General features: G+C 33.3%; 1 protein-coding gene across 3 annotated transcripts in view; it reads right to left on the bottom strand.

The window, feature by feature from the left end:
* Nucleotides 1-23,392, bottom strand: part of LOC111057370 — a 58,256-nt gene extending 34,864 nt beyond the window's left edge. Inside the window, exons 1-7 of one of the 3 annotated variants that reach the window (XM_039427161.1) lie at nt 23,104-23,392; nt 21,457-21,552; nt 20,412-20,740; nt 18,185-18,298; nt 10,876-10,996; nt 7,238-8,036; nt 6,567-6,705 (exon numbers count right to left, since the gene is read on the bottom strand). In XM_039427161.1, the coding sequence (XP_039283095.1) occupies nt 6,567-6,705; nt 7,238-8,036; nt 10,876-10,996; nt 18,185-18,298; nt 20,412-20,740; nt 21,457-21,540 (1,586 nt within the window). In that variant the 5' untranslated portion in view covers nt 21,541-21,552; nt 23,104-23,392. The remainder of the gene's footprint in view (nt 1-6,566; nt 6,706-7,237; nt 8,037-10,875; nt 10,997-18,184; nt 18,299-20,411; nt 20,741-21,456; nt 21,553-23,103) is intronic. The other 2 variants (XM_039427163.1, XM_039427162.1) reach the window with 2 other exon arrangements.
* Nucleotides 23,393-24,177: the final 785 nt, after the last annotated feature.

Here is a 24,177-nt window from a genome sequence, read left to right on the forward strand (position 1 = left end):
AATTCTCATCAAATCTGTAAAATTACAAATTGCGGATCTTAGAGATCAATACAACAGTTTATGAGCGAGTTCTTCAACCCAGGGTGTCTCTAGTAAATATTTATAATGAATATATTGAATATAATGGAAATAATTTTGGTTGTTCAAGTTGTTTTTTGCATTTTCTGAAGATATTGTGTTAGAAATGAGTGAAACAAGTAATTGGGCTTTGAGGGTAATGAAACTGTTCAGAATTCAAAGACGATCCCTAATATAACATTCTTTTTTGTCAAAAACGAAACAATAACGAGTTATTGACTTAATCCCGGACTTAAACCTGCCCTCTAGCAGGTCTAAGTTGAACTCTAAAAACATCATTTTTCTGCCCAATATTATCTGATTTAAGCTCGGACTTTGAATCATAAGCCCACCGAGATTATCTTTTAGACCGGAGTTAAACCGTCGTTGTTCTCATAAGGCCAACTTTTTAATCCTCAGGTTTATCCCTGCGATAATTGCCTTTTACGCCTTGGCTCAGCCAGACCCGAGCTCATAAAGCCGATTTTTAGACCGCAGCGCAAAAACCGGTTATTAATCCTGGACTGGAGATAACCCGGAGCTCATAAACCGGCCCTTAATGTTTTAAGCGTAAAAAACTTTTTAAATTGTCAAAACACTTTTAAAAACCTTTGCTTACCTCTTTGCAGGAGATTTATTTTGTTATTTTTAGTAAACAGGAAAATGTTGGTTTCTACTCCCTTATTTTTAGGGATTTTCGGAAATCGGCCTCCCGCAAATTTAATTTTGGGGTGCTGAATCCCAATCAGAAATCTACCATCTTTATTTCTGAAAAGAAGGCGCGCGAGCCGTAGATCGTTATGTGAAAGGCGCCACTCTTTCTTTTGCTCTCTGGGAGCCGTAGCTTCCAATTTGGAGCATTAGTTGATTAATAGCATGTGATAAAAAAGGTTGGAATGTGAACAAATAAATATTAAGAGTACATAACATAGAATGGAATACATTCCAGAATTTTTCAATTATTAGAAACTACAACATGCAAGTGAACACATGCAGGTAGCCTACTAATTAAAGTTTTGGTCTGCTTTGAGCCAAAACTAAAATGTGTACATTATGCAGTGCAGAATGCGCGTGCTAATTAGTATTTTGAGCCTTTTAATAAGTATTATTGAATTGAACTGAAAACTATGTTTAAAATATTATGTAAAGATTTTATTAAATAAACGAGCAGATGTAACTCGTGGTAAGTAACTAGTGAATATTACAAAATACAAAATTACATGGATCTTTATTGAAGATGAAAATTTGTTATCATCCAAGCTTCAAAGACGGTTTAAGAGAATCCATTCTATGCTATGTGGTCTTGCTTTGGATAAGTGACTTACGCTCGGTACGCCATATGATCAGGTGACCGAATGTCAATGGTTTTCATCTACGATGGTTTGAAAGGTCCTCAACAAGTACATTCACTTTTCATTACTACACCTCCCATTAGGGCCAAACCATATTAAGCGTTTTTTCAGGCGCCAAGCCAATCAGTCAATCGGAGAGTTTCCTGCCCTTTCGACTTTAAAAGCACCTGAAAAAAAAGGCTTAATATGGTCTGACCCTAACATACCACTCAAGCACTACTAGAGTAGTCTCATATCTTCACAGAGTATAAATAGAAATTTATATTAAAAGTAGCCATAAAGAACTTCATAGAGTAGTCTCAAAACATCATATTTCTTCAAAAATAGTGTTAAATGAATGTAGGCATCCCAGCGACGAAACAAAGCCTTTCAACCAGAATCATCTAAATTGTTGGATTGTCAAGGTTTGTATGGCGGGTGATCAAAAATATTCCATTTGATTTGCTGAAGAAGCAGTTTGGTTGCACCAGCACTGTGGAGCCGAGTTGTGGAACAACTTTTCCATTTCAACTGACTTCTTTCATTTTCCGACACAATTCACGCTCAATATCATTCATTACTAATAATGTTTTCTACATAATCTTGAATTATTCTTTGGTAGATTTATTTTGTATTAATGCCTTTTGCTTGCAAAAAGTAATAACGCTACGAAATTAGCTGTTGGGAGGAGACATGTTTCTGGGCCTATAAATAAACAACAATAATTGTCGATCTGGCCGCATCGCTGGGAAGGACGGTTCAGCTCTGTGAAAATCATATCCCTACCGCTTGTCTGTATCTTGTGTTATATGAGCGGAAATTAAATGAAATGACCTTAATAATAAAGCTTCATAGAGCTTATGGCAAGAAACCGTTGTAATTATTGGAAAAAAATTAATCCCAACTTGGGGTGTGTGCACACGGAGAACGGTCAGCGGTCTTAAGAGTTTATAGGTATAAATATCCATGTATGGCCTATCTAAACCCTTTCAAGACCGTTCGAACTCTGAACGACTGAGCGCTCTTTGTGTGCCCTTTCTGTGTACGTTAAACACAAGTGAAATTTCGAAATTTAAAGTTTTAGTTTTGTGATCGTTTAATCAATAGTAAGGGAAAATGGTTTTGGCAATCACACTAAGAATGATTTTTGGTGAAGGCTGTTAGATTATGGAATGCATTGCCAGACATATTAATTTGTTGGGTGGTGGGGCCCGGTTCACGCGTACAGTTGTTGGTTGGCTGTTGGGTGGCGGTAGAAGGGGCTTGGTCTTGCTATCATTAAAGTTATCAGTATCCTCATAGGATGCTTAAGAGTGTGAATGTTGAATGTATGCGTGTGTGCTTGTCCTTTAAATTATTTTCTTTCGCTTTGCAGTTTTTCTTTCCTTGCAATTCTTTCCTATTTCAATTCTCAAAAGTTTGTATTGATTAAGTAATTACTTATCTTATCCTCTTTCTTTTAAAAACTTTTCCTATTTAAAATCGTCTTATTTGCTATCTCTTTTTCCTCACTTTTCTTTATTCTCTTTCCCACGTATTGAATACTGTTAGGCCTACACAGGGATTTTTCCTCATATCCATATTCACTATACATGAAATCAACAAGTTCATCTTTGATTCCAATTCTTACTGTATTAATTTTCTATAGTAGCTTGTATATTCATTTGTTTTAATTTATTTTTTCTTTCAGCAGTGAAGTGATTGAGTTTATTGAAAAACACTTATTTTCTAAGACTTTAATTAATCAATATTGAACTCTCTTATTTATTACATTTTATTGTATTTTTTTGCTTCTATCTTTTTTATTATCTCTGCATATTTTGTATTGTGTTTTTTGATAAAGACGTGGTTAAGTGGTAGAGTGGACATTACTGTCCAAACTTTGCCAGGTCAACAAATAAAGAAGTCATTCTTTTCTATTCTATTCAGTTTATAAAGTGATAATTTGACATCTTGTGGGACAAGACTCCCCTGAGATATCAGCTTTGAAAAGGTAAAGTTTTCTGGTTATTTTTGATTTAACAGCACGCATAAATGAAAGGAAATATTTTTGAAATGTTCAACACATCATCTTTGTCTTCTGAGAAAACGACGTTTAGATTGTAAGGTCATTTTTAAGTGTTGTATTATTTTATTTTAAAAAATCGGATGAGAAAACTAGCCTTAACCGCACAGTAGGAATTACGAACTGGCTTATACAAATGTGATGCCTCCTTATTACTCAGTTATAAGTTCAAGCAGTTCTGTTAAAAACTGGTAACACAATCCACTTATTTTCCATTTCGACCCAATAGTCCAGTCAAAGAAAGGTTATAGAGGGAAATGTTTGGAAGACAATTTTTGACCCCGCAGTTCTTTTTAGGGTAGGAAGGAGGTAAACATATCAAAAGTCCTCACCCCTACCACCTGTGCTAAGGGGGTGGGGGTGGTTCAAAGGTACCAATTTTTGGTTTCTCGCATATAACTCGAAACCTATGTATCTTACGGACATAACTGTTATATACAAAATTAAAGCTTAATTTCCTACAATATTCATCTCACAACGTTTTCTATATATTTTCTAGTTTTTGAGATATTCGCTCTTGAAAGTGTGACATTATTAAAAAAAAACATGTTGCCTCCATTTTTTTCAATTTTTGCTCTTATAACTTTTTAAAAATTGATGGGAAAAATCCATGCTGATTATGTGCTAATAGAGCATTAAATTCTCTTCAATTTGATGCATAATTTCACACTTTTACGCATTTCCCTGCACATGTTGCAGCAGCTTTAGTGTTGAGTGTGAAATCTCCAGTTTTGCAACAATAGACCAATTGACAAAGGAATTTGGAGGGAATGTTTTAAACACAATTTTTGACTTTGCAGCTTTGTTGAGACTAGTTATGAGGAGAACATATCAAAAGTTCCCATTCCTAACTCATGTGCTAAGAGGATGAGGGTGGTTTAAAAGTTGCATTTTTCAGCGTTTCGCTGCCACGCTCATATCTTGAAAGCAATGCGTTCAACCGACAAAATAACCATTCAAAAATTAAGCTTGATAAATTCTCTGCACTTCATGTTCAGTGGAATTTTCTGATATTTCCAACAGTTCCCGAGATATTCGCTCTTGAAGGTGTGTAATTGTTGAAATTGCAGGTTTTTAACCCATGTTTTGCTCTTTCAGGACTTATAACTCTCCAACAATGCATCATGCTTATCGTAGGTTTGTAGAGCATTGGATTCTCTTTGAAATGATGTATTATTTCACTATTCCAAGTTTTCCTTACATTGTTATAGGAGCTTTAATGTAGGGGGTGACTACCCTAAACAGAACTGCGAGGTCAAAAATTGTCTTCCAAACATTTCCCTCTATGCCCTTTTTTGAGCATTCATTGTCTGGACTACAAATAACTTGGGCGTTTTTCAAAAGACAAATGAATAATGAAAATATGACAACAACGGACTAGCCTACTGTTTTGGCACAAAGGTAATAATGGTAATCATGTTTTTCAAACGTGATATTTCATCAAATTATAACTCAAAGGCTCTATCTATATTTTATAAATATGATAAGCTAAATAAATAATAAGAGGATTCAAATGTGTGCAGCAATAAAAATAAAGTTCAATTGCTTAAAATAAACCCAAAGCTATAGTCTTTTTGAGAAACACTTATTTCATTGTCAATTCCGCTTCATTAATTTACTTACAGGACAGCAGTTGAAACCAACACAATTCAGCAAATATCAACACGAAACTGCAGTCCTCTAGTGAAATAATAATTAAGTGGAACTGACAATGATATCAGTGTTTCTCAATAATTATGGAGAAGCTGCATAATATTATTGTAGGCTATAGTCATGTTCTAAATATTTTTCCTACAGCTACCTTGAAAAGTGACGATTCCTGCACTGATTACAGAACGCAAAGATTCACTTTTCCGCTCTAGTGCGGGAAAAAATTTTTCTGCACTCCAGATTTGTAACATGGCAACACAAAATAGTTGGTGGGTTATATGGAGGATTAGTGCACGAAAACAAAAATTAAGTTGGTAAAAATGACTGTGGTTAGATTTAGATAAGAATCATTTCAATGGCTACCCTACATTTATGATAAAATCCCAATCTAGAAATCCAAAACAAGAATAATGTTCATCTAAATCATAATTAAATAATCATCATTTACGAATTCTCATCATTAAATAATAAATAATAGTTGCAAATATACATTATAAAATTCGAATTTTGAGGTTGAATGATTACCGTTCGATATTCATATGAATAAAAATAATAAAAAACATAACAATACTACAATAAATATTCTCTGTTGTCTATGTTATTTTTATAAATATTTTTCAGTTTACTTTGAGCATTTTTCTCGTTAATTTGAGCATAAGTCTGAATTTCTGAATCGTGTTCTAGTAATATTTTTAGCTGGATGAAACAAACTTAGGTACGATTCTTCCCGCTAGGTCGCGCGCTTGTCGGTTCAGCCATCTTGTTGTGTTCAGCCATCTTGCATCTCGGTTCAGCCAACAAGCTGTTGAATGTGAAGTTTTTGTTCCATCTGTATTTTTTCTGATTCTTGAATGAATAAAAATGAGAACTTTGGCTGAGAATTTTCAACGTCAATTGGATTATTAATTTTTAAATGAATTAAAGTTGCTATTAATAACAGCATCACACACACAAACAAACATTTGATGGATTTCAGCCATCATTTTACGCATAATCATTCAATCAACCACTTCTCATATTCAATGGTAACTGTAGGAAAAATTAAATGTGAAATACGTGCGCAAAGTTCCTCTGCTGCACTCAAGAAGCCATTCCGCCCTCGCCTACGGCTCGGGCGTAAACGTTTCTTTCGGTGCAGCAAACTGTCACTTTGCGCACTAGTTGCACAAATAACTATTCTCTAACAGTGAAAATTCTCAAAATGTGATGCAATTGGGTTCATTGATGTAATACCGACTTCAATACATAATTTGGCAAAAAGGTTAAAATTGAGATGAAAAATTAGTAGGGTTACCAGTGCTGCTAAAGTGGGTTGAGGAGCATACAAAGCAAGGCGAAAGGAAAAACATTCTAACAGAGGAAGTATGAAAAGGCAAGAGGGGTGAGCAATCATGTTAAGGTTTTTTTTCATATTCAACTCGTGCAATCACTAACTACAGATTCAGCATTAAATTTCTACTTACAAATCCATTTTGGAATTGTTCTTATTCACTAGATGCACATAGAACTCATTAGGCGATACAACATATGAGCAAATTGCACGCAATTCTTCATTTGGACGTACAAGCACTACGGGCGTTTTCAACTCATATTTGGCCACTTCTGAAAAACATTGAGGAAGAATAATTTATTGATTTTGAAAAAAATAATTTATTGATTTTGAAAAAAATAATTAAATAAAGAGAAATTTAAAAGCGACATTTAATAAAAAGCAAGACGTAACAAACTCAATAATACATAAGAAACTATTCAATGAATATTCTGATTTATTAACATAAAATAAATGTAAGGAGATATAAGACACAATTCATGTTCAGGTATTTCTAGAAAAATATTAATTCAAAGATAAAAACAAACATCAATTGATTATGTTGGTTACAATAAATATATAATATGATCTAGAAAGTTGATTTAACCAAACATGGAATCAGAGATAATAGTTGACAAATACTCGGATAATGAGTAACACATACTCTAAGCAACATGTTCTCGAACGAAAATAAGTACTGTACAGGAAATCACTCAAACTATTTCAAACAAGGAAATTCATCAAACATTTGTGTGTTACTTTGCATTTAGTTACAATTTGGGCATCTTGTGGGGTCCAAATGAGGAGAAACGAAGGTTAACGTACCATAGTTGTGATTGACAACTGTGTTGAAGCCATTAGTCGACCACGAGCTTGCATTAGGCCTATGTAGTGAATGGAGACCAATTGGCGCTGGTGGAGTTGGGTAGTTCCTATTCAAGCCTGCAGGCGGAGGTGGTCTCATTGCCAATCCCATCACTGGAGGGCTACTTATCAAAGGGTAGCCCCTCATTGGATTTGTATTTTGATGCAATTGCATAACAGGTCGATAAACCGTCATCACATTACTAGTTTGATTGACAGGGTAATCTCCTCCTGGATACTCATTGAAATTGGCGGCAATTTTTTTTAAGATTGGAGCATTGATCGCATTGGAATTATAATTGTGTCGATAATTGGAGGTTTGAGTGTTGGTGTTGGTGATCGTTGCTGGAGTAGTTGAAACGGCAACTATTTCTAGGGAAACTTTCTCGTCTGTTCTAGATGACACTCTATCATCGTCATCATGTGGTAGTTCTATGATGGGTGAAGTTTGGCAGCTTTTTGATGATGAATCACTGTTATAATCTTCCTCGTCATCTTGACTATAAAACGCATCAAACACAGAACCTTTCAAGGTTTTACCACTTTTCAGTGCTGGAATAATTCGATCTGTTACCCACTTTCCAAGATCTACTGTATTTTCAGTGTCGTCTTCAATATCCTGGGCTTTCACTTTCACAAGAAAACGAGTTGGAAAGTCCTGTATCTCTTCGATTATCTCCACAGTCAATTTACACTGTTCCATTGCAGCGAAAAAGACTTCATCTACCTCACTTCTCCACAGTGAAGAATCCTTGGGATCCTGTAAAACAAAGTAACTTTTATTAATTATCAATATTTTCCCAGCGCATCGATCGAGTTGAAGCACACTTCAATTCAATGATTTTCAATCAACCTCAATTAAATTCCCGTCAGATTGGGATACTACATTGAATAGAGCATACACTATGAATAAATCACTTTGGTGAATTTTGCCATTTACAGTTCAAAGGTTACAGCTCGATTAACCCAAAGCTCAAGAATATGAATGAAAACAGAATAAATCAATTCTACATGATTTGATTTAGTAATTCGCATTTTGTCATCCACGTAATATAACATTCAAGTCTCAAAAAGTTTAATCCAGAAAAATGTTTGTTATGAAGCCTTGTGCGAATTGTGTGCCGAACTCTGGACAGTTAATATTTCAACCCTATACGCCGTCCGTCCCGCAACTTTCTAAACAAAACTAAACCGGATTAAATCTAAACAAGTCTTAATTATTTTGTATGAAAAGGATATAGTTTTTATTTATTTTTAATTTTATCTTAAATTTAAATATTCGTTTATATAAGAGAGGATTTTCTTCTTATTGAAATCTAATTTTGTAGGATACTAATCCCGTTTACAGTGACCCTCTCGTCAGCTTCGGCTGGAATGTGAGGTACAGAGGAAGGTACCAGTCAGAGTCATCGGGTGGCAGGAAGAGCGGCACAAGTAGCACAAGTAAATGAGTTCCAAAAGTGAAAACTGCAAAAATCTACTTTTATAACTGCTGGCTGGTGGGGGACTGGTAAGCTCCACCTCTATGGTTGCTCAGCATCTTCTCTTCCAGTCAGCACAAATTGGCTTCCTGGTAATCTTGCACAAACCTGTATTAGCCATTATTGCAAAATAAAATTATTATTTCCAATATGAAATTATATTTTATCAAGGAATTTAGTTATTGATTTTATTTTTACAAGGAGACACAGATTATTAAATTATATTTTATCAAGGAATTTAGTTATTGATTTTATTTTTACAAGGAGACACAGATTATTAAATTATATTTTATTTTCGATTGCCTGGGGGACTGCCATAACTTATGACATCTCCCCCTCCTCCGCTCTAACAGCTGACTCTGAATGTCCATTTAGAAATTTGTTTTTTCTACATATTTTTTGGTGAGACAATTTCTCAATTAGTTTACATATTATATTATTCCTATCATAATTAAAATTGAAAATAGGAACTACAAAGTTAAAATGACTTCCTTTTTCCCTGAAATTAAATGACACCCTTCATGAGGGTGATGCCCACATGAACTCTACGCTAGAGTAGAGGTAATGAGGCGGATGATAATGAGAGAATGTTGGCACCGCTGATAGCTGCTTCAAGTTGCGTTGAGAGTTTGGTTCACAGTTTTTCAAGTTTTTCAGTGATCTATCATAGTGAGGATTATTGTTCATGAATAACACACGTTAACATATTTTGTCACAATTGTAGTACAAGATTGAAGTTTAATATTGTGAGTGAACCATAGTATCAACTTTTCAAACAATACTAACCTAGAAGCAATAAGAATAAATACTGCTATATGCACAGCAAATACGTCATATTTGAACTTTGGCCGCCTTGTTCTGAATATGAACAATTAAAAATTTCCCGAAGATATCATCCCTCAAGACTTCATCCCGAAGAACCTCAACTTATAGATAGCTCTTCTACTGTTGATAAATGAATTGCTAAGGGTTTTTTCGTTTTGTTGCCTCTACCTCGTAGCTTCTTGCCAGCTTATGATACAGATAAGATCGAAGATAGATCAAATCAAATTTATTTCCTTTCTGCTATAATACAAAATAAAATGGAATAAATTCTTACGAACTAACATTTTACAGAATCAGGAAAACACTTGCAAATGCATAATAATGAGATGCAACATTTCTTTCAAGCTCCTCCCTCTTTTTGCAACATTTCACATATGTATCTTGTGTATAAGCTGAGCTCAACTATCTCTACTAATTCAATGGAACTGAACACGGAAGTATGACTCCGGCCGTTACAAGTGGCTTCTGCGAATCCATTCACTATCAAATAGACAAATCCGACGCATTGTTGTGATTTCCGGAATCGTGCCTATGAATTGAAACTGTAGGCCTATACTTCAAACCTATAATAATTTATTTTCTTCCATATTCCTTGATTGATCCTCTCTTTTTAAAAGCGTCCCGTCTTTTCCTGCTTTTTACCCCTTTAAGCGTCAAATTTCCTTCACTTCGGTTCCCATTGTCATATATACATATTAAAGAAGCTATTCAATGCAGACTGCTCTTTCTGTTTAGTGAGATGATAACACGATTTGTGCACAATACCATGAGGTCACAGATGGTGAGCAATTTAATAGACCTAGAAGAGGACTTGATTGATAGTGGAGATTGAGATTGCGGTGAATATACACTAACAAAATTTCGAAAGAAGCTGTAATAGATATGATTTCAGAAGTGATCTCACTGCTAAAAAAATATGATTTCGCAATCAAGGTAAATGAAGATTTGAAGGCTGGTTTGGTGAACATTGCAGCTGAAAATGATGTTAAGCGAAATAGCTTGCACAAGAGAAGAGGAACAGATTGAATGATTCACTGTGTAATGAGGAGAAGACCGATGTGGATATAGAGCAGTTCAAAGTAAAGTTTAACGAATTAAAGACTTCTGCTAACGAGTTGAGCCCAGTTCAATACATGCAATAATTAATCTTTTACAAAGTGATGCACAGCAGACAGCGGGTAACATCTCAAAATAAGAAACCCAGATTACATTATTGAAGAATGAATTTTCAAGTCCAATACATAAACTATTAAGTGTGATTAATATGGTTGATTATTCAAAGATATAACTCGCCTTGATGAGGGTGCATTTGAGAGCTTGGTGAGGAATCAAGCTTATTTCCTTATCCATTTTAAACAGCCTTTTCAATCTGGTCATTGAGGTAGTTCCTTGGTCGATAAGTAAAATATGATACCTGCAACAAAATACAATAAATGTAATAATTCATTCATAAATAATTGGATTTATAGAATATTTCTCCTCCAACTATCATCTAGTCGTATTTTACAGTTTGAAACAGAATGCTGAGATTATGCTCAAGAATATGCTTTCTCACTAGAAAGTAAGCCACTTTGATAATAGTAGGCTACTCATTCTCCTCATTGTGACCCTCATCTTCGCTTCATCGGGCAATAACTGTTCCCCACACAAAGAAAGAGTTGTAGTTTGTAATTTTCAGGCCCACTTGTATGTTTAGAATTGTATACGAGTCTAAAGTATGAGGATTTCTATAAAGTAAATGTATCAGTATCAGTCGAGCGCTCGATGAGAAAGGTAGTCGTGCAATCGTGCTAATCGAACCAGTGCAACTGTGCTCATCTCTCTCGTAAATAACTTTCCTTTAACCTATAAAGTCAACTGAAATCATGTCGCATTGCTTTAAATGTGAAAAAAGTTTACTAGTGATTGTGACGAAATTCGATGTAGTGAATGTGGTAAAACCTTCCACCCTACGTGTACAAGAATTGAACTAAAAAACTTCAAAAAAATGAGTGCCCAGAACAAAGCAATGTGGAAGTGCGATGACTGTAAGTGCTCTGTGAACAAAAATACAGGTCAGTGTGACTCTTCAAATTTTCAATTATCTGAATTAATAATTATGTTAAGACAGGAGGTAGAGTCATTGAGGAAGGATATAACGTCCAAATTAGATACGTTAACCACAATAACCGATGGAATAAAAACTCGTCTTGATGATCTAGCTTCAGAGCAAAACAAATTGAACTAAAGTGTGATGATGTGGAGAAGAAAAACACGGAAACTGCAAATCATGTACGCTCATTACAACAAGAAATAATTTCATTACATCAGAGAAGCAGAATCGACAATTTGGAGATAGTTGGAATCCCGGAAACCACAGGAGAAAACCTCATAAACGTACTCGAACGCCTAAGTAAGCCTCTTCAACTAAATTTCAAAGAAGAGGACGTTTCGGTGGTGCATCGCGTTCCAACAAAAAAAGGAGACACTTCAATTATTGTCAAATTCACATCACCTAGGAAAAAGGCTGCATGGCTCGCGGCGGCAAAACAGAAGAAGGGAATTAAGCTGAAGGAAATCTGCAATTCGCCGACCGACAATCAGGTTTATATCAACGAACATCTTTCACCATTATTCAAGCGTTTGTTTCGGGAGGGCCAAGGAGTTGAGAAATAAAAAGAGACTCATGTTTGTCTAGATCAGAGACTGTAAAACATTTGTAAAAGAGAGCGAAAAGTCGCGAACAAAAAGAATTACTTGTGATGAAGATCTAGACATATTCAACGGCGATTGATATTTTCCGTAATGACAAAAAAGCACAGTGCATAGGTTCATTGTCATTTGTTTTTTGATCTTATCTTTGTGATAATCAATACATTCTTACACATTTTTTTTAACTTCGGATTAATAAGTTTATTTTATTTTTCCCACCATTTTATTCACGTCTTCGTATAATACATCTTCTATATATTATCTAATTTTTTTCCATATAACTTTCTTTCTTTACTCCCCTCACTCTTCATTCTGTTTCATTTTTTCTCTTATATTATACAATTTCATATTACGATATAATTAATTCGAGTTATATGACTAATAACAATAGTTATAGCTTCGATGATTTGATAGATCTGGAATGTTACAGTACGTTTGAGAATGATGACATATTCAATTTCTACCCCGATCAGTTTGATGATGGTTCCAATGATTTTATTAATGTTATTCATATTGTAAACTAAACTATACAAAATTGTAAACTAAACTATGATATTATAGTTTTATCAGAAGCATGGATGAATGAGAATAAGAGCTTCGATTATAGTTTAGATGGTTTCACTGCACTAAGTAAACCAGGTCATCTGAATAACTGTAATAGTATATGTGTTTTTATAAAAAATTGTATATTATTCGATGAAATCACTCATGTAAATAGGGGAGCAGATACTCTTTCAATAAGATTACAAATGAATGGTTCAATTATAAATTTAATAGCAGTGTATAGATCTCCAGCCGCTGACATTGATGTTTTCTTATCTGATCTTGATACGCAACTGAGAGACATTGATAAGACACAAGAAATTATTTTGCTAGGTGACTTGAATATCGATCTATTACAAAATAGTAAAACCTCAAATGAATATATCAGTTTAATGCAAATAAACGGTCTCAAGTCGTTCATAAACAAGCCAACACGAGTAAATGATAATTCTGAAACCTGTATTGATCACATTTTTCACAGAAGTCCGAAAATTGGGGAAGAAAACATTCTAGGAATAATTCATAAAACTTCTATTACCGATCATTTTTGTATAACTCTCCATATTGATATAAACAAACAGGCACCTAATAAACCAAACAAATCATTACAAGGGAAAAATAAATTATTTCAAACTCCAACTCATTGATTTGTTGAAGGAGGTAACATGGGTTGGTGAACTTTCTAATATGGACGCCTCTACTGACTTGGATGATATAGTTAACCGATTCGTAAAAAAGTTGTTATCTTATATAAAACTATCAACTCATCAAATAAAGTTATAATGTAAATCTAGACCTCTAAAGGAATGGATAAGTTCAGGTTTGGTGAATTCAATAAGAATAAGAGACAAAATGCATAATACTTTGAAAAAACAACCATTTAATGTCACGTTGAGAGAAAATTATAGAGTCCATAGAAATTTACTAAATAAACTTATCAAATCAGCAAAAATCGACTTTTATAAGAAAAAATTAAAATCATGTGAAGGGAACAATAAAAAGGTATAGAGCTGCATTCAAGAAATATTAAACAGTAAACGCCAAAAAGTTCTGCCTGGTATTGATCCTGAACTACTAAATAATTATTTTTCAGATGTGGGAAAGTCTTACGCGGAGAGAGTCTTCAAAGAAAATGAAAATCTTCCTTATCTGGAAACCACTGCTGTTTCTAATTTCCGCCTTGTGAATTCTTTTTTTATGCATCCTACAAGTTCACAAGAAGTTATAAAACAAATAAATAATTTAAAAAATGGTGCATCCTCTGGTTTTGATAATTTAAGTAGTTTTTGTTTAAAAAGAATAGCAACTTTTATAGCTCAGCCCCTAACATTAATTTTTAATAGATGTATGGAAACTGGACATTTCCCAAGTCACTTTAAAATAGCAAACATAATCCCATTGCATAAATCTGGGGACAAGAAGAATCCAGGCAATTATCGTCCAATAAGTCTCATAAGTAATTTATCCAAAGTTTTTGAAAAAATAATAAAAGAACAGGTTGTCTCATATTTAAAAAAGTTAAATTTAATAAACCAGTATCAATATGCCTTCCAAGAAAATAGGAGTACTGAGGATGCCATGACTGAACTTGTAAAAGAAATAACATCTAATTTCAACACAAATAAAAAATCTTTGGCTGTGGTTCTGGACTTAGCCAAAGCATTTGATACTGTCCCACACATCAACCTGCTTGAAAAACTTGAAAAATATGGATTTCGTGGACCGGTCTTGAAGCTCATTGCTAGTTATTTGGGGAACAGAATACAAATGATATCTCTCAATGGAAAAGAGAGCAAAGTAACTTTAACAGAATTCGGCTTACCCCAGGGTACAGTTCTTTCTCCGATTTTATTTTTAGTTCATATAAATGATCTATTAAGTCTTCCTATCAAGGGATGTAGAGTTTTGTATTGTTATACTGCATTGGTTTTTACGGGGACTTCATGGGACAATGTGATATCCTTAACCAACATCGGACTCTCTGGTGTGAGAGTGTGGCTTGTTAGAAATGCGTTGACACTGAATTACTCGAAGAGCGTTTATATGACTTTTTCACCAAACTCAAGTACTCAACCCGATGATATCAGATTTGAATTAAATGCAGTAAGAGTACACAATGTAAATTGCTTGTATGGCATGAACGGTAGCAATCGTAATCAACTGGCTTGCCCTTGTCCCGTTTTAGAAAGCGTGACCAAAACAAAGTATTTAGGTGTCACTCTGGACCCTCATTTAAGATGGAATGAGCATATAAATAGTATGTGTAGCAAAATGAAATTTATGATCCACAAATTTTATAATTTGAGCTTACTCAAAGACAAAGGTCTAAGTAAAATGGTATACCTAGCATATGCTCAGTCAGTCTTCCAGTATGGAATTAGGGTGTGGGGTGGCGCTTTCAATGCACATTTTAAAAAATTGAATGTTATTCAAAAGGGTATTCTCAAGGCAGCCTTGGGAGTGCCCAGACGATACCCTAGTCACCAACTTTTTCTGGAATTTGGAGTTATGACAGTCAGACAGCTATATATTACAAATCTAATTAAATATATTAGCAATCATACAGATATCTTTAAACTGCATCAAACTAATTATATTTTCAGATCTGCAAACAGATATATTGTTCCTCGAACTGACTTAACTATATGCAGAAGACAATTCAACTACATAGTAGATAAACTGATAAATATTATTCCAGAACATTTTATAAAAATAAAACCCTCTAAAGCACTTAAAACAAAAATTGAGAACTGGATCAAGACCGAAAATGTTGTAGTCAAACTATTTCAACTCTAAGCATTCATAAATTCTTTATTATCATGTTTTATTCAAATTATTTCCCCCTTCACTATCTGAAAGTTTTCTATCAACCTAAATTCAATTTATATAATTTTATCCTGCACTGATTCAAATTAATTATTTCCCCCTTTACTATTGAAAGTTGTCTCTCAAACTGAACCCAATTTATATAATGTTATCCTGAACTAATTTTAAACTCTTGATAATTATATCAAAATAAATATTTGTTCAACGAATTATATTTTGTTTACGTTTATGTTTATACTATGAACTACTCCACTATCAAGATTTTTCTTTTTCTTTTTTGAAAGTGTATGCTAATTTTTTGTTTGAAGTGTTTGCTAATTTTTTTTTGTCTCTACAGTTACTTTTTTTCTAGTTTTCTCAAATTGGAGTGCTTACTGAATGCTCGTTGCTAGCACACAAACTTTGTTTTGCTTGCAACGCCAATATTATATATTTTATTATTATTCAGTTTGAATAAAAGCTTTTGTATTTTTGTTAGTAAATTTCTAATGTATGAAATTGAATTTTGTTTTCCATGTTTTGTGAATTATTTATATGAATTTGGCAATAAATTTGATTAGATTTGAAAAAATGTGAGATATTATTATGAGCTGAGAATTTCATACTTCACAGCACACGATGATTTATATGGATGCTTGTACCCATTTTTTTTTCTGTGCCTTGGACAGACATCGGCTCCTTTTTAAAATTCTAATAAAATGAAACAATGATTTAAAACAAAATTAACGAACCTTCCATCTTGCGTTTATTCTTCTTCAATATAATCACTATTCAAACAATTTTGAATACATTTTTTAATAATTGAAAGAATAAGACTGATATTGTCTTTTTTTTTAATGTAATTCGATGGTTCCATATTCTGATCTCACTTCACTTTTTTATCAAAGTCCAAAATTGAAAACGATTTTATCATTAAAATGTAAGTTTTTACTCTCACATTCAGTAACACTGATTTCAAAATTGTCGAGGATCTGACACGAACAATTTCGATCAAATGCAATTCAAGATGGCGGCTAAAATGGCGAAAATGTTGTCAAAACAGGCATCTAGTTATGGTAGTAAATGGTTTGCGTTCATGAGTGACTAGACTTGACTGAGAACGACTTGTTGCCTAATAACCAATTACTAAAAACATACTGATTAGTTGATGTTATTTCTTGTTAAAGTAAGATTCACTTTAAAATGACAGCATTGCTTTAAAAGGGGCTTGCTGTTCTTGATGTCGATACTAATCTGTCTCACACTCGTAGGTGTTGCCGCTAAAACAAATGTATGCCTTCATGCGCCGACTATACAAATCTCTGATTCGAGTCGAAACAGTTACCTCTAACCTCCAAACAACCAATTGTTGTTGTTGTTGTTGACAGTACAGTTTGGTTGTATTTTGTAAGGTTACTTCAGACCACAGTATATAGAAGAAGTAAATACCGTGCTTCAGACTAACCTAAATTTGTTACGGTATTGTCTCACAATTTATTTAATTTTGAAAGGAGTTCAAAGTGAAATATACTTGGTACGTAAAAACTGGTTCTTTAAATTTAAATATTTCAAGCTACAAGTTTCAAATGCTCTGAAGTGGACTGTATAAAACGAATCAAATCTTTGTGCTGAATAATATATCCATTCAAAAAAACCCACATACATAGAACACATAGAAAATCAGAAAAGGTACTCACCAAATCCCAAATCCAACATGTCGTGAATCGAATTGCTTGCCTACTTATATTTGAGGTAAAAGGTGGACAGTTGGATAGGATAGATGAGAGGAAAAGATAGGTGGAATTATGCAAACCGATTTATCCGAAATGCGATTGTTAAAGTTGATTCCTTGCTGTTTTCCCGTTCTGAGATGAAGTTTACTGTCTGGATATATGACTTTACTATTGATAAAGACAAAACTAAAAATTGAGTTCTGGCATTCACTTTTCACTAATACAAAACGTGAGTAACTTTTCACTTAGAACGAAAATGTAATTTATGTACACAAATAAATGTATAGGCCGAATTTCCTATGATATTAAATGACATGAATATTTAGGCAGATTCAGGACGAATTTCCTGATTCTTAAAGCCTCGACAGGGAGTGCTAGCAGTACGAGAGCTGATTTCACACTGACTGGCAAACTATCCAGTGCCTGGAACGATAAATATTGATGAGTAATGGATATTATAAAATTATAGAACTCTCCTGCCATCTGGCAGTCAATGAGGGAATGAATACAATTTCAAATGGCCTCACGATACTACAAACTCAATGTTTTTGGAATTTCACCCATTTCAAAAACCATAATTCTTCCGAAATTAATATTTTTGCTTAAATTCGAGAACGGGTCGAAGAAATTCATTAAAATTGATATAGCTTTGTTCTTGTAGTGGTTTATAGTTTTTTAATAGACAAACCTGGAAGATAAAAAAGAAAAGGATGAATCTATCTTTCTTTCGTTGATAAGCTTGCAGGGAAGTAAGATTTTAATGAGATGTTGGGCTCTTAATACGGAATAAAATGCTACAATTACTACTATTGATGATAGAATTGCGTTACCTTTCAGAGTGTATTTGCTGGACTAACGCTCTTGAAAGTTTATTGTCTTGCTTATGGAGAACATAATCTCCACAAATCGGGTTTGCCAGTTCCTGTAAGTTGTTCAATCCTTGTCTGAAACAGAGAATTGGAAATTAGCCTACATCTTTGAAAGTGCTCTCAAACTAAGAGCAATATTATTTATAAACGTTGCGTTATTAATCATTTAGAGAATATAACATTTTGTAGAGCATTATACAGTATAATGAGGAGTTTTTCAGATAAGTATAATGGATCTCTAATGTTTTTCATGAAGATACTATATACTTTCTGTGTCCCACATTCTACACGAACCTTAGATTCCAAGATATATAGATTTTACGAAATTGTTAAAAACCTTCACAAACTAGAAAACTATTAGTCAAATTCGAATTCAAAGAATATGTTTGGAAAGAGGTAGAAATATACAATTTCTTCCTTTGTTTGACGTTTATTGAACTTTTTATGAGCTTTCAAATTATTTGAAATTTGAAACTTGACGAATCTACTTTTTCAACTTTGAGCGCTCATAAAAAGTTCAAAAACGTTAAACAAAGGAACAACTTATATGAATCTTATTGGAAATTTCTTCCTCTCTCTAACCATAACCTTAAAATTATTGGTCATTTTTTGTGTATTGAAACTTGTTGAAGTACACGCAAGGATGAATTTTCTATTTTTCGACCAAAATTGAATTATAATGCATGATTTTGAACCGGCTCGACTAGCCGAGAAGAATGAGCTGTACTAGGATGAGATTCGATGACTGTATCAAAAGTTATGAGTGTTTAAATTTTTGATCCTTGAGGTGTTCTTATATATAAAATAATAAATGCTTTATTCAACCAATTAAAATCAATTACATTACAATTACATTCAAAAACATAAACGCATTTCATAATTATTAAACATTCAATAATAAAATAATAAACAAAACCATGTGTAGATAAAATAAATACAAATAATACAATATTTTAAAAATAAAATAGGATATATAATAATGAATGATAATAATAATGAAAGGTAAGTGCTCTTGAAGAAATTGATGGTTCATCAATAATGGTTCAATATTAATGGTTATGCGCGCCTCTGATCTAAATTAATTGCATCTAACTAGTGATTCTCATAGAATATGATCTTATGAACTTAAATTATTAGGCATAATCTCAATGTCATGACAATGGAGTTGGTTATGATAGTTTAAGCTAAAACTTGTTTTTCAAAATAAAAGGAGCATTGTTGTCAGGTGTACCTGGAAATCTTTATGAGATAGATCGCTCTCTGGTCTCAGATTGTAGAGCACAAAATTACGCCCAGAGGGATTTTGAATTACACGTTATCAAATGGTAACAATCGGAAGATATTTATTGATCCAAGAACTAAAATTCATGTAAATTTATTTTTTCTTAAAATTTCTCATTTTTGAAAAATTGTAACTCAGTGCTCATCAAAGATACAGAGTTACGAATGATCTCATGCACACCTCCTTTCTCATATCTATATTGACTGAACTAATTGAATTATCTACAATTTCATTTGATTTAAAATACCGATAAACAATAAGTATCCAAATTAAATCTCTGTTAAATAGAAAGTTTTCGTTTTTATAATATTTTTAACAATATTATGGAAGTGACATAAATACTTCCTATTGGTTTTATTTGATACCTTAGCTAATTTTACAACAAAATTGATAATGGTATCTTCATGAGGCTGCCATAAATTTATCAAATTGAATATTTTTTTTGGAAATGTGCAATCTTCCACCATTATTAAGTTATATCGGTAACAATTCATTTTGGGATGTACGATTACTGGAGCGTTCTTTCAATTAGTTATCAAGTACCTTTTTTATTCTATCAAATCGCATTAGTTTCAACTCATTAGAGCCATTTTCAAGTGTAAATCATTCACTGTAAGTTATCACTTGATAAATTTTATTCTGTTTCACTAGCCCTTTAGAGAAAACAGTATATACATAATAGCATATAAGCTGTTGAAAATCATACGGCCTGTGTTCGTGTATTTTACACAGCTAAAGAAGAAATATTATGATTGAAGACTTTTGTAATATCAGAAGATCCTGCCCCTTTTCTGTCTCCGCAATGAATAGTTAACAGCATGTGTGGTTGGCTACTTGCAACTGACCATTTTACAAATATTCAAGATATTTTCACAAATTAAAGACTATGAGAATAAAAATACATACTGCAGAAGATTCTCAAGTTTCCTAGTGGTGTCTTCATCATTGTGACAGAGCCAGAAACTCCAGGGACTTTTTCCATGGAGGAACTGCACTTCAAATTGATGATTTTTTTGAGATTCACCTTCGATTGCAGGTAGATACGGAACTTGAATAATGTCACACTCATCTTCATCTACAAGTGGATCGGTCATCTCCATATCCATTAGCAACTCGCACGTGTAGTTGCTTAATTTGGAGAGTAAATTCCGAGCCTTGTAACATCTTTGTCGAAACTCAAGGGTATGTCGAGTGTTGTCTTTAAATTCTTTCAAACCATTACTCACTTCTGCAGCCTGAAAAAAGAAATGTTTAACTGAGATGAATATGAAATTGAATATCACATGATTATAAAAAGATTAAATTTATCAGAAAAATTACTTCAAAAAACTAAAACTAACAAAAAGATTTTGAATTCGAAAGACTCAAGTTATTAATTATTCTTCAACAAGTTTTATAGAAAGACTTGGCTATTCTCAAAAAACTGAATAGACTGCTGAAGAATCGAGATTTCTGCCGTTCAATATGGGCAGTCACACGAAACGGCATTTAGCTGAGTCGACAATCGCCTCTTCTAACAAATGGAGCGGCAGTGCAGAGTTCGAGTCAGGTATATTATAACTACAGTATACTAACTTATGTACCGGTTGTTGGTCGCTTCAAAAGTGTGCTTCACTCCAATTGTTTGCATTGAATGAGGCAGCCGCCGCCGCCGCTCTTGCACTATTGGTTTACGTTGGTGGAGGCGCCTACTCGATGAAAGCCTCGTGTGTCTTAGCTGTCAGTGTGCATAACAGGGTTACAAGTCTAGATTTATCATACGAATAAACTGTCAAATTAGGTGAGCAACTCTAACCCAGTATCACATATTTTGGAAGTTGCAGTCTTTTTAGTGAGATATTTGACGTTCTAAATAGCTATGCTACGATAAATATAGTCCAGTATAATATAGTCTAGTCTAATATATTATGTTATAGGCCTATTAAATAGTTTAAAAGGAAAAATTCAATACCTTCTTATTGTAGGAGTCCAAATATTTGACAATTGTTTTGGTATTATCGACTAGATTTTTGGTAAGTTCTTCAATCTCTTCCATGGTACTGGACTACTGGAAAATATGTATTTATAGTATTAGATTCGTCGATAAATAGTGTACAAAGATGATATTCCAAGAGTTTTCACAAACCCTTTCATATAGTAATATTAAACGAAATTACCAATTTCAAAAATTGATTGATCAAAAAGGTTATTTTAAATAGAAATATTATCTATCTCATCTGGTTATTAGAAACCAAACTGAGCAGGTCACTGGAAAAGATAAGGAATATCTGTTACTGATAACATAGACACAAACATCAATACGCTAACAAATACAAAATCAAGTATTATCCTAACAAAACTGATGAAGTAGCTACACTAGCAGCTATCTTATCAAGTAGAAAGGAACGCCCTAAAGCTAAATTAAAATAGAACAAATAACAGAATTACCAAGATTCAAATTCGTTTCCTCCCAATAAACCCTAGAAGAGATAGTAAAGCAATTCCTTACACGTGCAATTAAACATCTGAAAATTTCTAGTTCAGTCGCCAGAAAATATTTCCACTTTGAAAGAATTTTCTTAGCGCATGATTCTCATGGGTAGCTTAATAGAAAATGCGAAGGAGATTTGATGAGACGATGAAGCATCCATGTCTACCGGCGGGATTCGAACCCACAATAGGCTAGCGCATATTGACAGCTAATGTCATTCATTTTAACCTAAGACTTATGTTGATGCTAAGTATAAAAGACTACATGGGCATAAGTCTACATTGACTTATGATTAAGAAATGCTAATGCAGTTATGCTAAATAAGTTCAAAACAAATTTCAATTATGCTGAAGTGAAATAACTAAGATTGACAAACATAAAAAAATTCAAGTTGTACAGACAAGCAAATTCTTGTTGATGAACCAAACACTTTATCAGTTATGTTAATTGCAGTTGATTGCCCATTTAAATAATTTTATCATCATCAACTATGTAAAAGATATTATATTATTAATTTAATTTGTATCACAAGAATGCGGAACATTAGAATCATTAACAATATAGGTTCGAGGATAACTTGAATCTAAGCTATGTGTAAAATAGAAGACGTTGGAAACAGAAAAGTGACATTTCCACGTTACTTTTGAAGAGTTAGGTTAGGACAAACATCCGCAAGTGGGTCGCCAAACGAAAAACATTGGTAACCACTGAAAACATCGAAATGAATTATATTAAACCAATACAACATTAATTAATCGAGGAAAGCTAGCCACTAACGGTAGAACATGCATGTTACACAGTTGTTATACATTGTTGTTTCATCACTATAACAACAGTGAAACGCTTCACGCCAAATTTTTTGAGGTTAGGTTTTTGCATCTCCATTATTCTTTTTTGTTGCTTATTTGAGGTTAAATTAATGTTCTATCATTGAAATTTTTCAATTTATTTATAGTTATATTGGTTGTTCATTCTATGTTAGAAGCCTCTTGCTAATTATGAACATAAACATAAAAATATGCGATCATAAACAAGAAATATTGCATGTTCTACGGTTAGTTGCCCACATGAGTTCTGGCAAAAAATAATGATATGCTTTTGTGAATGAATTCATAGCAGCGTACTTACAATTCAGAATAAAATAATAGTAATAATTCACAATTGTATTCAATATAAAAAATTGAATACTTGGTCTAAATCCATTATATTCCTTATTCCCTCAATTTAGAGTTTTGGTCCATCGGTTAAGTCTTCTGTTCCGTCCTGCGTGTACAGTCTACCTTATACTTTTAGTCTTCTTTTCTAATTTCCAGCTCCAGCTTCCTTCCACTTTCAGCTTTCACCTTTGTCCTTCCAAGCTTCCAATTCCAACTCCAGCTTTCCGCCATGCGCCTTCTAATGCTTCGATTATTTATTTGTTATTTCATTATTGTAGGTTAGGTCCTTAGACCAGTTTTAGAATAGACACGCTAGGAAGTCTAGCCTCTGAAGCCAACATCTACTGCCAAATCCACCCATCTTGACGTCACAACAGTGACGTCACGTATCGTATGGAAAACTTTCAGATTGTGTCTATTTCAGATTCATTGTGTTTTTAGGTTATTTCTAGCTATGGACAAAAACGATATCGGTTAAGTTATATTGTGTTATGTGATATCGGCTTCAAAGTTATAATGTGTTTTAAAAATAATAAGGTATGGTAGCCTACAAAACTAATTTATTGTCATGCTACAATGAGTTCACTTACATTATAACCAAGGATAATATTACAGTTACAACTTACAATATTTATGTTTATAAATTTCAACTTACACATGAAAAGATATTCCACTTTTTTCCTAAAAATTTCAGTGCAATTATATGCTGTGCAGGAGATTACCATTTTCATGAATAATAATTACATAAATAAATAACAATCTGCTATTGAAAACAAGCTGTTTAACAACAATGTAATTATTTCTATATTTTCTATTATATATTATATTTCTATATATTCTATTATTTCACTGTTGTGACGTCGAGATGGGCGGATTTGGCAGTAGATGTTGGCTTCATCGACTTTCAGTATGAATATACAATAGGCCGTGACTATTCTATAACTGGATTAAGGCTACAATGGCTTTGACCTAACCGTAGACCAGTTATAGAATAAACACGCTGGGAAGTCTAGCCTCTGAAGCCAACATCTACTGCCATATCTCC

The sequence above is a fragment of the Nilaparvata lugens genome, chromosome 4 (genome assembly GCF_014356525.2).
Source record: "Nilaparvata lugens isolate BPH chromosome 4, ASM1435652v1, whole genome shotgun sequence".
In the NCBI taxonomy this organism is placed as follows: domain Eukaryota; kingdom Metazoa; phylum Arthropoda; class Insecta; order Hemiptera; family Delphacidae; genus Nilaparvata; species Nilaparvata lugens.